Consider the following 14,892-nt stretch of genomic DNA (forward strand, 5'->3'; position numbering starts at 1 on the left):
GTTTGAGTTTGTTTTACAAGCCCTAAAGTATTATATTTTGTTGATTGAAGCTTAACTATTAGGAACATCGTAATTTTGTGGCCGTTTTCTCGCGATTATATTCTTGTAAATAATTTTGAAAGCAAACATGAGATTTAAAATTGCAAATCACTCGGTAATTACAAGTTGTATATGTATAAACATATTGATTTAACTTCTAAAATATTTACTTAGTGCGAAAACGGCCTAAAATTTGTCAGCTGCCTCACTGATGTGACTACTAAACTAAATTATAGTGACACCTAATTTATATAAAAAAGTAATACAAACAAAACACTGACAGAAAGTTACACTAGTGTTATGCATGATTTTAAACAGTTAAAAATTACACTTCTATGCATAACGTCACTTTAAAGTAGTGTACAACGCGCGTGTATTTTTATTCAACGAGAGTTAGTGTAAAATGACACAAAAAATGTTTTTCTAAATACTACATTATTATTAATGTCTATATTTTTATAGACGAATTTTAATTTTAATAAATTGTTTGACTATTATCATGTTATAATATTTTATTCGACTATGATTTTAATCGATTCGATTCAAGTTTCATATCTATAAAGTATCGATTACTACTTAATACAGAACCCATCAGTGATCAGTGTAATGGCCTAAGACTCTTTCCTAATTCAGTACTACAATCGTAAGTATATGAAAATGAGATTCGTGTTATACATTTTATTTATTAACAATAAATAAACACTCAATATTTTTCCTTTTCATTGCATATCTGGTGTATAAAGGTCGTATTAGGAAATTATCTCTCAAAACTCGATTCAAAGTGTTTGATTGGTTGAATTTTTATATGACTATATTTTAGACCAATCACAGGACAGAATCTAAGCTTACGTTAGAGTCAAGTTTTGCGCGTGGTTTCTAAATACGTCCCCAAGAGGACTATCCTCTTACAAATAGATTTTTTGTCACAAAATCAAGGTCATTCATAATCAGAAGTTGATATACAATCTAATTCAAATTAATTATTTAGTTAGGATGTAATTTTTGTTAAAATACCTCATATTATTTTTCGCAATGTCATTAAGGTGTAAATATTGCAATGTAACTATATCTGGTTGTAATAATTACAAATTATTAATGTTTACGATGTGTAAAAAGATATAGTATTGAATTTTATACAGAAAATCTAGATTATACATTAATTAAGATTATAATTTCCTATACCTTTATTGTTGGTAAAGTTAGTTAGTACTTGAGTTTTTATTTAAATATGTTTTGTGTGATTTTTATTTTATATTGGGTAAGGTGTAGGTTTAAATGTGTTAATTTTCAAAAATATTTAAATTTGGACTCTACTTATTTATTAGTAGAGTTGCTATTTATTTGAGATGAATAACCTAACCCAATATTAAAATTATGTATAAATATTAGATAGTCAAGCATACTTATGTACTGCGTCTGACCAAGTACTGTATCCTAACTCCTACCAATATTGTTTTGTGGACAGAAATTGGCATTAAATATTTTATTGAAAACTGAATAAGACATTTTAATTTTCCTTCCTCTTTTACGTCCTATGTCATAAATAAAGATAAATTAACGATACACAAATACCTACAATATAAATCGTAGACTTACTTATTAACTTATAAAAAACACGTTCATGTTAGTATGCTCATTTTTCCATCACTTACGCGTCCCTGAACCGTTTTCGAGGAATCGAGCGTTGCCATTTTCAAAAAATGTTGGCCCACCTACCCTGTATGTTTTTTTTTATAATAGACAAAGATACTAACTTTTTTTTATGGCAGTATGCGAAGAAACCTCTCTCATGACTTTTTGACATAACACAACAAACAAGTCAAAATTCGACAACACTAAACACCATTTGTAGAAAACATTATTTTGGATTTTTATACCTTTTAGAGTTTATATTATGTCGGGAAATGTGTCAGCGACACGTTTGTCAATGCTGCCCATCGACAAGCTGCAGCGAGGGCAAATCACTCCAGTGGCTTTGGAGGATGGAGCCCTGATCCCTGGTCGGAGCGTGTTCGCTAGTGATATGGTTCTGGCCATGGACGAGGTAAGTAATTCATCATCATCATCATTTCAACCATAGGACGTCCAATGCTGAACATAGGCCTCCCCTACTGATCATTCATAATGACCGGTTGGTAACGGTCTGCATCCAGCGCCTTCCCGTCTTTATGAGATCGAAAAGGTAGCAGGAAGGCATCGTCTTTATAAGGGTAACGGGACTTAGTAATTTGTGCATTACAAATTCCAAATGTTCCTTTTTTTTAATTTGGCACTTGGCGAAAGCACCTGGATACGATGTGAAAATCTTGCAGGCCTTTGCCAAGCTGTGGACGTCTCTTAATTGAGAAGGAGGATCTATTCCTTCACATTCCCAGAGGAGACTTGTCGTAAAATCCCAGTTGGTTCAGAAATAGTTTTAGTTGAAAATTAACAGTAATCGATATAAAAGTACAGTTATGCCAATCACATCTTGGTACGTCATAAGTGGTAAACTATGGTTTATTGATTTCTAATCTTGTCTTTATTTTCAGGACGCTGAAAACGATGAAGATGATGATGATATTTACAGGTCAGTATTACAAATGCTTATCTCGAACCTTTATTCATAAATCTCAGTAAAAAAATGTGTTTTGCAGCTTGCCTTATTTTCAAGCCTCTCTATTTGCCACCATCTTGGAAGACACTATCACTGAAATGCGGATACTTGGTAAGCTGTATTTAAGTAATGTTTTGGATTTTAGACCTTATCAAGGTAGATTAAGTTTATACAGGTTCTCACACAATTTGGCGCCCAACGTGGTAGTAAAAGAAACGAACAGCGCAACTTCACTTAAATATTCCTTAATTTTCTTATAAGCATCGGATTGGAAGACAATAGCAGTCTACATACTTGTTGGGGTTAGGTATTATACTATATCACTGTGGAACAATCAAATATACACCATGTTCCCACGGTATTCGAAGCATAATTACGCTTATTCACCCAGTTGTCGTTTGTCATTCTGTTCGAACTAACATCTTAAGACTTCTAGCTATAAGACTCATTTTCCCAAAATCCAGTGGACTGCAACTCCGAACTGGGTCTAAGCAAAGCCCTAGTGGACCTGGAACTCTTGAGGGCTCTCAAGTATAAAGTGGCACAGCCTCTGGTCAAGGACGAACTGGACGGCATCGACGTGCGCCGATTGAACTGCGTGGAGTACAAGATCAACAAGCTTGATGCTGACAGGTAGGTGGAAGGACTATGCTTGAAAAACAGTGCCAAGTAGAAAAATGGCAAATGTCAACAGCAGCGGCAATTTTAGAAGAAAGGCGAATAATCGGCCTTTATGCCGTTTTATTTAGCCTTAAAAAAACATATCTTCAACTGACTTCGTCATTGTCATTATCAAAACGACTTCTTATTTCTTTAGACCATATCAAAATCAATCCTGCCCATAAGATTCAAAGGCAGTTGTAAATTATAATGACGTGCTTTTTCTCTTGCAGGAAGGGCCTCCAAAAGTCGTTATTGGACATGTACTTGGATCTGTCCCTGCGCAGAACATTCCAGGCGCTGGCATCGCACGTCCACGTCATTGTGGACAAAATTAACCACTACAACTTTCTTTTGGAGGACGAGGCAAAGAATCGGGTGTAAGTTCTCGTCTCTCTCAAATTACGAACGTAATCTTTATTGAACAAACAGCATTCCCTCGCAATTTTTTTGGTCCTTCGAATGTGTCGTTTCTCGTGATTTTTTAAATCTTGTATCAGAACCCCTTCCGTAAAGTAAAATATGCGTCAACTACTTATCTCCGCGGAATACAAGTTATTATGCAGACAGATAATTAGATCTCATTTTATTACAATTTTCAGTACTCGCCGAGAACTGGCCCGGCAGCTGAGACAGCAGCGGAACCACATCAAGTCTGTGTTCTACGACACAGACTGCGTCATTGAGGATCTTAAAACACAAGTTGAAGTAGGTTTTTATATTAAAATGTAGATTTTTAAAATTCTAATTGCACTTTTTCTACAAAAAAAAACCCTAATGAATGAGGCTGATAAAATTCTAAATACGAATTGGCTTTCTCGATTATGATTTACACTTAGGACGCAGCACTAAACTCGGAGATCCGAAGCCGCTACGTCGAGAATTGGCAGCGCGCGCGCACCGAACAGAACACCCAGCTCATCAACACTAAAGAGTCTCGCCCCTGCAACGTCATTGAATACTACAAGCAGAGGTCGGACCACGAGCAGAGAGTGCACACTGAGGTGGAGCTTCTGACGACCATCGTTATCAATGTGAGCGACGAGTTCTCATCATTTAGTTTTAACTACAGTAGCACGTCCTATTTGAAGTGCCAGCGGCAAATGGAGGATATGCCTACACTCCCCACTAGTCACAATGGCCAGATGGGTTAAGGAGGCTGTTGACATTGACGTTTTCGCCAGTGGGAGGCAAGACAAGTTACGCGCGAGCGATAAGGATAGGTAGCTTGGGGTTATTGGACGAAATTCTACGAAATTCTACGTGCTCGGCGACCAGACTTTACGGTTTTATTCATGAATAAATAAATAAATGATTCGATTCAATAATAATGAGTAGCCGAATAGGTAGTCTAATCATTTAGACTGTTATTAATTTAAACTGTTTCACAGGAAACATTACAAAAGGTGGAATCTTGGATGAACAAGTACGACAAAGACATGGAGGCAATAGAACTTAAAATCCAGAGGATGAAGACCAAGCATGTATCCCAACTTGAAAGGAGGCAGGAGCTTGAAGACACGGTAAATATTTAATTTGAAATACGATAAATACCAGGTAGGTAGGCCAGCAGTCCGAAGTAACTGTTCACGCAGTAGATGCTGGCTGGCTACACAGAATTTGCAATGATGAGAAAGACAAGCGGAAATTCTCGTTAAGAATCATCATCATCATTACAGCAGTTCACTGCTGGACATAGGTCTCCTCCAAATACGCGCCGCTTTACCCTGTCTTCGGATTTTCGTATCCAGCTACTGCTAGTGACCTTTCGCAGATCGTCACTCCACCTACCTGAAAGGTGTCTTAACACATAAGTGCCACTTGTGGTCTAAACTGAATAAATATTTTTGATTGATTGATTGATCACCTTAAAGGCAGGCAACGCACCTGTAACGCCCCTGGGTCTGCGGGTGTCTGCTCGTTTGCCTCCTGTCACATAAAAAAAATGCTTTCTTAGTAGTTTGCGGTTATGTAGCAGTAGTCTGTGGACTCACACTCATTTATTTTCCACAGTTGGAAAAGCACGCGGCGCTCATAAAACTGTGGGTAGATTTCAAAGACGAACGGGAGAGAGCTCGCTTATACAGAGAGAAGATGCATAACGCAGCAACAGTAGTCCAGGCTTGGTGGCGAGGGTTGCTGGTCAGGAACCAGCTGGGACCTTACAAGCCAATGCCCAAGAAGGGAGGGAAGCCAGCACCTGCAGAGAAACCAGGGAAGAAGAAGAAGTAAATTGGTTCCATGGAAAAATGTTGCCTCGTTTTTTGTACTATGTGATATTAGTTATCTTTGTAATCATTTAATTTGTTTATGTCGTTTATTTTGTAATTTTGTCTAACTTATTTTAATTTGTTGTTATTTATTTTTGTAATGATGTTGATTGATATTGATAAATTAATATTAATTTGTAGCTTAGCTTTATTTGAAATTAAATACCTCTATTCTAAAAGATTCCTCGTATATTATTGTAATTCATTGCGAAATTCAATGCTGAATTAAAATTAAAATATTGTAATTCAAGAGAGATTCCGCTTTTATCCATAAACCGGTCCATAACTTGAGAGAATTTATTTAATTTTATTTTACCAAAAAGGTTAAAAAGCTTTTGCTGCCAGTTCAAAAGTAAGTAAAAACTATTGTTTTTTTACTATTCCTTTTTACAGGACATTGACATGATTGATTGATTAGTATGGTGGATTGAATTCCTACTGCTACAGTGTTTCCTAGTTTTTATGAAAAGTTTACAAATAAGCTTCATTATAGTGAGTATTAGGTATGTCTACTACGCCAGCTTCTGAGGAAGGTGAAAATGATGTCTCTAGCAATAAGCCATGGTAATGATAAATGTTTGCCATCATAAAAATCAGTTTGAATCGTTATCGTAAGGAGCACTGTCTTATGATTTCTGTTTTTTTTTTTAGTTTACTTTATCTACAGTCATCGTTATTTGCTTCAGTGTTAGAAGATACTATAACAGAGTTAAGGGTTCTAGGTAAGTTAAATGTTATACTTCCTTATTAAACTTGCTGCTACACAGCATAAAACACCACTTGACTCGGCGGGCGCCACGGGCTGCGTCCTGCTTGTGTTTTATTCGTAACTCTACTAGATAGTACTAAGTTTTGTTTTCAGTCGCTCGAGAAACCTAAAACGTAACTACTGAGGAAAATACAGACTTATTCGCAGTAGTGATTTTTCTCGTATGCCTGCCTCCTTCCCATAACTCTATTAGGAACTCTATTACAGCCGAGACTAACAATGAACTGCGCATACTCAAGGCTTGGTCAGATATGGGTGTGCTGCGCAGCATTAAATATGGCATCGACCTGCCGCCTGTCACCGATGAGCTGGAAGGCATTGACCCCCGAAACCTTGGCTGCAATGAGTATAAGCTCAATAAACTAGATGCCGACAGGTAAGTACATACCTAATATGGGAGTTACCTGCTGTAACCAGGGCAGTAACTGTCTGGCCACCACTTAAAAAAAAACTGAGACCCAGAGTTGGGCTTCAGACATGACACCTCTGTTACGTCACGGTCACACGTCCCATTCCACTACCGTAGGAACCTCAGTTAAGCTGTTGGTAAACCTGGTTGATTGGTAAACCTGTAATTGGTTTATTTATACCTTGCAGGAAATTGGCGATCAATGTCGTGATTGGAACGTACAAAGACCTGAGCATGCACAGGACTTACTCTGCTCTGCATAACCACGTGAAAAGCATCATTCAGCTGGATACGTATCGTGAGGAACTGGAAGAGGACGAAGCTAAAAATAGAATGTTGGTTCTATAAATTACTTTTTAACAGTAGTATCTACCAAGATTTGGTCCGTTCTTTAAAGCATAAAGTTTATATCGTTTGTTTAGCCTCCGCCATGACCTGATGAAGCAAATGAGGCAGCAGCGGAACCACATCAAATCGGTGCTCTACGACACCGACGCCACCATTGACGACCTGAAAACACTAGTTGAAGTATGCATCTTTAATTTTCTACAGGAGCTTCATTCCTACATTGAGGTTTTTACATTTTGTTGATCTCTCCAACCTCGGACTACTTAAGGAGTAAAGAAATCATGGCTGTCTTTCGAGTAGCTGTACCTACACCCGACCTTTACCAGATCGTCGGTCCCACAGATGTCGGTCCACTTAGTGGGCCTACCCACGCTACGTCTTCCAGCCCATGGTCGCCACTCGAGAACTTTTCTGCCCCAACGGCCATCGTCTCTACGAGCTATGTGCCCCGCCCTCTGCCACTTGATTTTAGCAATTCTGCAAGATGACTTGATTTTAGCAATTTATCTTGATTTATCAGGATGCTCTCCTCTACTCCGAGTGCCGCAGCCGCTACGTGGACAACTGGCAGCGTGCGCGCACCGAGCAGCACGTCCAGACCATAAAGGACACTGAGAAAGGCCCCTCGGAGTCCATCGAGTACTACAAGCAGAGGACCGACCACGAGCAAAGGGTGCACTCTGAAGTTGAAGTGCTCATCAATATTGCTATTAATGTAACTATTTTTTGCTTCGAAGTATTTAGCTAACTACATGCCCCATGACTCATTGATTAATAATTTTGTTTCTAAACCGAATGAAGCAATGCGCTTTAACTTTTTGACAGCTAATAAATTCTGTCATCACTTATGTTGTGACGGTTGTGACTTCAGTTCAAAGCTATGATATTCTTACAGGAGACCCTGGAGAAGGTCGACCAGTGGATGAACAAGTACGACAAAGATATGGAGGGGATCGACCTGAAGATACAGATCAGGAAGAATGAGTATCAGAATATGTATGACAAGAGGGTTGGACTTGAAGAAACGGTAATCACTTATTCGTCTTAATTTTTACTAAGTATTATTTTAATCCAACATACATAAGTAATTCATTTGACCCCATCCAACAGTAGACCACTTCATCTGCGAATCGCATCGCCACTTCTGTAGAAACCTAATAATACCTACATACCCAATATCCGCTTTGCCTGTTCTAAGTACCCTACGCAATTTGTAGAAGCAGTGGTCCCCTGACTGACTTTACTTACATATTCAAATAAATATCATAATCCAAACGTTTCCAGATCGAAAAGCACGATGTTCTGATGAAGGAGTGGATCCACTTCAAAGAGGAACGGGAGAAGGCGCGCCTCTACCGCGAGAAGATGACCAAGTCAGCCATCATTGTGCAGGCGTGGTGGCGAGGGCTGCTCGTGCGACGCCAACTCGGCCCTTACAAGGTGTCCAAGAAAAAAGGCGGCGGAAAGAAAAAATAATAACTTTTATAGAATGAAGAATAACATGATTTTTCCCTCTGTTTTTTTTCCTTGTTTGTTTATTTTTTTAGTTGTATGATTATTATTAATAAATAGTTACATGGTTATTATTAATAAACTTGTTATTAAACCTAGGCAGTGTTATTTTTTTACTCGTATAGTGGAAAATCTAAACATTTATTAATAAAGATTCACCTCGTATTCTTCTGAAAGGTGAAGAAGAAAGATGATTCAAAGAAAAGAATTTCCACAGCATTATCATTATGGTCAAAAATAAAGTGACCGTGGCCATAAATATTATAAAACTTTGGTGTAGTTGGTTGTTTAGTCCCTCTCCTTGGCCTCTTTGCTCGAAGTACAAAATAGGACAACAATTCGATTTATCGATTTACTCTAAACTTGCACTTACTCAAGTGTCGCATCACTATTGGCAACGTCAATTTGGTCACGTGACTTATCTAGCCAATCACAAAACCGCATTCTGACAAGTAAAATGCAACTAACTTCATGTGAATACAGAAAAGTTATATTTTCAGCTTTATTTACTAATTTGATATGCCGAAAAAAGAAAAGGTAAGCTAAGGGAAACGAAAAAAGTAGTATAGTTTACACACCCGACGTGAAATAACTTTATCGGGCAGCAAAAATATTTATTTCATGTAATCAGTGAACCTTCAGGTTAGAAATACTTTGCCATGTCAGTTCGTTTATGGTATGCGGTTCTGCATAATTTACGTGTGTAAAATCATCGTTTATTGGTGATCCGGAATCTTAAATTGGTGTTGTGAGAGTTTCAGTGTGAATTGTTGTTCGCAGGAGGCGATGAAGACTAAAATTGACAAAAATAAAAGCGGAGATAGCGACACGGAGGTAAGTTTGTTTCTTACAAGATAAAATTCTTACTGTGATCTTGTTGGTGCTCCGTAGCCCTGAACCGATATTAATTTATCGTTCGCGCATTTGGAATCAGGTTTCTGCAGAAACTTGTCCTGTGTCTTTTAACTGTAGTCATTTGTAGATAGTAAACTTGGGAATTCTTTTGCAGATTTGTTAAATTGAATTTTGTCGTAGCTGTTTTTGCAGCTATTTGAGTATGTGTTATCTATTCCTATCTACCAATTTTACAATTAGACAATTGCGTGATCGAAGTACTGCTAGGTTATTGTAGATTATAATTATTTTCATATTATTTTGCTTCAAATTACTTAGCGTTTCCATAATTGAATATTTACCTCCTTAATTTGCAATAATGCACAATGCTTTCATAACAAACAACAAAGCAAACAGACACTAAAACTTTGTAATCCTGTTTTTCGCACCTGTTAGTAAATAAAAACTCGAATCAAAGTGAACCGAAGAAGACCTATTGGATTGCTTTAATTTGTTTCAATTAGCAGAAAAGTACATACATACATACTTTTATTAACTTATAAGTAGTTTTTATTTAGTTTTAATGTTTTACTTGTATGTTTTGGACTGTAGAAGTAATAAAATGATTATAAAAATTGATTTTTGTAATGTTATATTTTGTATAAACAGACGGTACTGTAACAGGTTAACAAGATAAGTCTGTCCGCCAAGTATGCTAGTGGAATTGCAAATGGTTACTATAAATTTATAAAGTATAGGTAAATAAGGAAACATAAAATGTTATAAGTATTATAAGACAGGAAATAGTCCGGTCATATTATACATACCTTATAATTATTAAGAGCATAGATTTATTAAAAAAACTTGGTTTTGAATCGACACTCAGCAAAAGCAAATCCAAATATTCTTTTTTAATTACTGCTAGTAAACTGACTACCAATTTGGAGATCTCTTTTCAATTTTTACCATAATTAGAACCGAAATATGATTACTATATTTAATGATAGAACAAATCAAAGTTATCTTAATTGAATTGAATATTATCTCTGCTATTCACACAAACGGTTACAATGTTTTCAATTATATTTCCTTAGCTGTTACTACTTTTAACAGGTTCCATCTGCCTTTGATAATTTAAATAAAACATAAGTTTAATAAACAATGTTGCATAAGGCCTCAGCCTCGAACTTAGCGGGCAGCGGGGCGGGAGCGGCGGAGGCGCTGGAGCGGGGCGGGCAACGCAGACCCGTTCTCGAAACAAGCGGGCAGCTCGCGCGGCGCTTTAGCGGCGAAGTGTTGTGTTCGGGGTTGTGTTGTCGAGATATTTGTTTTTATTCGCAAACGAAATGTCTGAACAACGGCGACAATTTTATTTCGATTCAAATTTATTCCTAACGCTCGATTTATTGTGGGCAAAAGAAGGAGTGCGCTGCCCGCTCGTTGCCCGCTCCCTCGCCGCTGTCCGCTCGTTGCCCGCTCCGGCGCCGCTGCCGCGCCGCTGTTTTCGAGAACCGGTCTATTTGATTTTACGCATAAGATCCTGCCGCTCCCGCGCCGCCGCCGCCGCCGCCCCGCTGCCCGCTAAGTTCGAGGCTGAGGCCTAAGCCTTGAAACAGTAATAATATAATCTTTTACATGTTTATTGCGGGAAATCATTGAAATATATAGCTCTTTTGTGTCGGTTATCATTTTTCTTTTAAAAGGAGAATTCTATGTCTGATTTTTGGGTTACCATTTGTATCTATCTAAATATAAACATGCACCTTGGGAAAAGACAGGTAAGATAATAATAGACATGTGCCAGACAGTGCATTACAAGTGATCTTGATGCAGGGGCCAACACTTTTGTGTTACTTGTGGAATATTTTATAGATTAGGCAATCTATATGACTGTTAATGCTCGTGCTCATCACAAAAAATTGCCTCCAGTGAGATTCGAACCCGCAACTTTATCATTCGGTGCCTAAACGCCATATAAGAAGGATATTGTGACCTTATGTATGTCAGGCCGTTATTTAAACCCATTACTAAATATTATGTCGCTCTAGTTCTGTAATTATAAAACTTCAGAATGTTTTCGCCTCTGTAATATATGCCGTCATCTCCGGAATGTAATCTCCGTTTTGATGGTAAACACTGTTTTATCATTCAAATGTAAATAGCCAGTTTGCAAGCTTTGGCATCTCGCGCGTCGTCACGCAGTGAGTGCGTCGGTGCGCGGGCGCAATCCACGCGCGCATTCGCCATTCGCGATTTTCGAAACGTTCTAAATTTAAATTTTTACTCGCTCCCGTTCTCACATGCGGAATTTTGTGGATAGTAAATTGGAAAAGTTGTGGCTTTTGCACGTAGGTACTTTTGCATGTTCTTGTTTGATACAGTTGTTTTCCATTGTTGTTGATCAAAACACGCTGCCTTCCACCAAGTTGTAAACACCAGTTCGAGTTCGTTTTCAATAGTCTAGTAACGTTTTACCAAGTGGAACCATCATACGCTTAATGTGACTGGTTTTCACGGTTGAATTTCAATAACATGATTAAGTCGAGTGCTCGCAGTCTAGAATGTACCGGATTTGCATAAAAAGGCTCCTACTAATTTCATTAGAGATTATAAGAGGCCTAAGCCGTAATATGTGTTGTTCCTATGTGTATATTATTTACCTTTGGTGCGATTAAACACAAGGTTAATTTAGGTACTTTGTTTTTATTATTTTACTGGAGACAGAAGATAGCAACTGATAAAGAATTAACATATAAATAAGTAAAGTGTAAGTTACTGCCTACACAACCTCTTAAAAAAATCTAATTGGAATGTGTTGTTAAATTGAATCCCAGTCTCATAAGAAGAACATTAACAATACGATGACAAATAACCGGTTAGACTTTAATTTAATAGGCAATTAAACTAAACGACTTTCTTTTATGACTGCGGCATATTCCTACATTAAAGTTGTTTTTATAGGATAATAGAAACTCTAACATAATCTTCCGCTTGACTTACGCAATTTCAAATACAGCTGGAACAACTAGTACGTACAACTTAATTAATACGCCGGTGAAGAGAAGCGAATTCAGCAAGAAACACACCTTTCTCAGTAATCCAAGAGCTCCACTCTGTCGCCTAATTTGTACTAAGTGTCCACTCGGAACCTACTTACCATAATACGATGTGGTTAGGAATGGCACTACAGTACAGTACAGATGAAACACGGTACGCTTGACTCAACAGACGGTGCAGACCGCTCCCACTACTGTAATGTAGTTAGAATCCATGGTTTCGGAAGCATAATGTGTTTCCGTGTGTTCTACTCGCATCGTATTTAGTTATTTACCATAATACGATGTGGTTAGTAATGGCACTACAGTACAGATGAAACACGGTACGCTTGACTCAACAGTGAACAGACGCTGCACCCACTACCGCAATGTAGGTAGAAGAAGCCATGGTTTTGGTTCGGAGGCGTGATGCGTGACCAGTAGGTTTAGTCCGGCGGTTTCCGTATTCTTTAAATAGTACGCGTAGCGCTTTACTTTTAGGGGTGGAGTTTGGTAAAATCCGTTCTTAGTGGACCCTTTATGGAACCTGCCTGCCAAATTTGAAGTTTGTAGGTGTTAAAGTTTCTGAGATACTTTCAGTTAACACGTGTTTGGAAGCTTCTTAGCTTCCGAAGCAAAAGCATTTGTCACAAAACTCACGAGAACCCTTCCTTATCGAAGACCACAGCTAAAAGCAATCAATCATCCAGATAACTGTTCGCCTGAGCTCTGTGGTGTACTGTTAAATCCGCTCTTCATTTCTATGCTAATAGATTCATCTCTCCCATTTAATTTTATCCGATGCCGTCCGGCGACACTTTCACTATCTCGCGATCGGAAACAGGCTTCTTAAGTCCATATTAATTCGAGTATCAATGTATACGTAGATGATATAGTATTATACAAACCGATTGGTCCGGACACGCCTTTTCGATGTCGAATTTTGGCGTAGTCCCGCTTTACGTAAGTACAGCAGGCTATTATTATAAAGCAAGCATAATTCATAGTGTCCGACCGAATGTTCGGTTTCGGTTTCGTTTTCGGTTGAGTTTCGGTAAAAACACGAGTTTCGGTTTAGTTTCGTTTTCGGCGGCAAACTTGCCGAAACTACGACCGAAACCGAATGTGCATTCGGGAGTTTCCGCGCTGTTATCGGTCATGTTCGGCGCGTTGAATGAGTGAATGAATCCGATCAGAGCCAATTTTATTTATTTAAACTTTAATGCCAAAATAAATTTGTACTTAAGGCGAACTTAATGCACTAAAGCATTCTCGACCAGTTTACCTTTGGGTTGAGCAGAAAAGAAATTTGTTTGGCGGTACTTCTAGTGCAAAGAGAGAGAAAAAAAACAAATATGCTACATAAATAATATATAAAATATACAATAAATAAATACATACATAGAATAGATGATTGAGTTAAACTGAAATTACAATTCATGAAGATGAAATCATTTGAAGGAAGTGGTTATGGACAGATTTTTTAAAAGAAAACTTATTAGACGCTTGCCTGGTCTCTTCAGGCAGAGAGTTCCAGAGCCTTATGGCCTGGAAACGGAAGGAGTCGGAGAGAAAACCAGTTCGGTGAAGAGGAGTGGAAATAACGGACTTGTTGGAGGAGCGGAGCTGACGTGAGTGCGTAGAGCTGAGAAGGTTAAACTGAGACTTAAGATATGAAGGAGAGTTGGGATCATTTAGAATTGAAAAAAGGGTAGAGAGAATTCTGACTTTGCGTCGAAGCGGGAGAGGCAGCCATTGAAGCTGAGAACGGTAAGCGGAGATATGGTCATATTTACGCAGACAAAAAAAATGCAGCTGGCATTGTTGACAAGGCGATCCAACCATCTGATTTATCTAAAGCTAAGTGAACAGTGCAATAAATTATATTCACTAGGAAGTTCCGAGCCTAGAAGGCAAACTATTACTGGTTTGAAACTACACTTGTCTTACCATGAAAATCTATGTGATTTAAAGAGAAAACAAGACTTCTTGGCGGGAATCTGAAGCGTCATGTTAGCGGTTTTGTTTTATTTTCTCAAATTCGTGTGTGGGCGACTATTAATGTGTAATAATGGTGGATTATTAACCATTGAGTGTTCATGAACGTGCATGAGTGTGGGCAAGTGAAGCAAAACAGTGCATCGTGATTCTTCTGGTTCTCTCAAGTTGTCCATAGGAGGTCTCAGTAAAGCACCACAACTTTACTGAGACTCAAAAAGGGGTGAGGGTGGGAAGGGGTCATCTATCATCCGTCATTATATCATTACTTGATCTCATTTTGTAACTCGTATCACTTATATGTATACCTACTTGAAAATGGCACAAATCAAGTCGACCTCGACGTGTATTGCCAACATTATCAAAAAAGAAGAAGAAAGAGAAAACAATAAAGACTGACTGATTATAATAACGTTTTCTTT

At 38.1% G+C, this 14,892-nt stretch overlaps 3 protein-coding genes across 3 annotated transcripts in view; all 3 read left to right on the forward strand.

Annotated features, from left to right (window-relative positions):
• The first annotated feature begins 1,847 nt into the window (after positions 1 to 1,847).
• On the forward strand, positions 1,848 to 5,746 carry LOC135080426 (dynein regulatory complex protein 9-like). Its single transcript, XM_063975061.1, has 9 exons — positions 1,848 to 2,083; positions 2,571 to 2,608; positions 2,676 to 2,746; positions 3,100 to 3,268; positions 3,529 to 3,675; positions 3,898 to 4,003; positions 4,135 to 4,329; positions 4,687 to 4,818; positions 5,309 to 5,746. The coding sequence occupies exons 1-9, from the start codon at positions 1,934 to 1,936 to the stop codon at positions 5,525 to 5,527; spliced, it is 1,227 nt and encodes a 408-aa protein (XP_063831131.1). The 5' UTR covers positions 1,848 to 1,933; the 3' UTR covers positions 5,528 to 5,746.
• A 249-nt stretch (positions 5,747 to 5,995) lies between these two features.
• On the forward strand, positions 5,996 to 8,598 carry LOC135080427 (dynein regulatory complex protein 9-like). Its single transcript, XM_063975062.1, has 8 exons — positions 5,996 to 6,129; positions 6,217 to 6,287; positions 6,542 to 6,710; positions 6,932 to 7,078; positions 7,166 to 7,271; positions 7,612 to 7,806; positions 7,987 to 8,118; positions 8,376 to 8,598. The coding sequence occupies exons 1-8, from the start codon at positions 6,071 to 6,073 to the stop codon at positions 8,565 to 8,567; spliced, it is 1,071 nt and encodes a 356-aa protein (XP_063831132.1). The 5' UTR covers positions 5,996 to 6,070; the 3' UTR covers positions 8,568 to 8,598.
• Positions 8,599 to 9,048: 450 nt separating this feature from the next.
• Positions 9,049 to 14,892, forward strand: part of LOC135080815 (serine/threonine-protein phosphatase 2A 56 kDa regulatory subunit delta isoform-like) — a 48,715-nt gene continuing 42,871 nt past the window's right edge. Inside the window, exons 1-2 of the mRNA XM_063975538.1 lie at positions 9,049 to 9,140; positions 9,384 to 9,437. Of these exons, the coding sequence (XP_063831608.1) occupies positions 9,123 to 9,140; positions 9,384 to 9,437 (72 nt within the window). The 5' untranslated portion in view covers positions 9,049 to 9,122. The remainder of the gene's footprint in view (positions 9,141 to 9,383; positions 9,438 to 14,892) is intronic.

This window comes from Ostrinia nubilalis, chromosome 18 (genome assembly GCF_963855985.1).
Source record: "Ostrinia nubilalis chromosome 18, ilOstNubi1.1, whole genome shotgun sequence".
Classification (NCBI taxonomy): Eukaryota; Metazoa; Arthropoda; class Insecta; order Lepidoptera; family Crambidae; genus Ostrinia; species Ostrinia nubilalis.

What these genes read in the sequence shown, in the direction of transcription:
- LOC135080427 (XM_063975062.1), top strand. Translation starts at nt 6,071, where the DNA reads ATGTCTACTACGCCAGCTTCTGAGGAAGGTGAAAATGATGTCTCTAGC. An exon ending in GTCTCTAGCAATAAGCCATG is followed by an intron (nt 6,130 to 6,216) that starts GTAATGATAAAT and finishes TTTTTTTTTTAG; the next exon opens with TTTACTTTATCTACAGTCAT. An exon ending in ACCTGAAAACACTAGTTGAA is followed by an intron (nt 7,272 to 7,611) that starts GTATGCATCTTT and finishes TTGATTTATCAG; the next exon opens with GATGCTCTCCTCTACTCCGA.
- LOC135080426 (XM_063975061.1), top strand. Translation starts at nt 1,934, where the DNA reads ATGTCGGGAAATGTGTCAGCGACACGTTTGTCAATGCTGCCCATCGAC. An exon ending in TGGTTCTGGCCATGGACGAG is followed by an intron (nt 2,084 to 2,570) that starts GTAAGTAATTCA and finishes CTTTATTTTCAG; the next exon opens with GACGCTGAAAACGATGAAGA. An exon ending in GGCAGGAGCTTGAAGACACG is followed by an intron (nt 4,819 to 5,308) that starts GTAAATATTTAA and finishes TATTTTCCACAG; the next exon opens with TTGGAAAAGCACGCGGCGCT.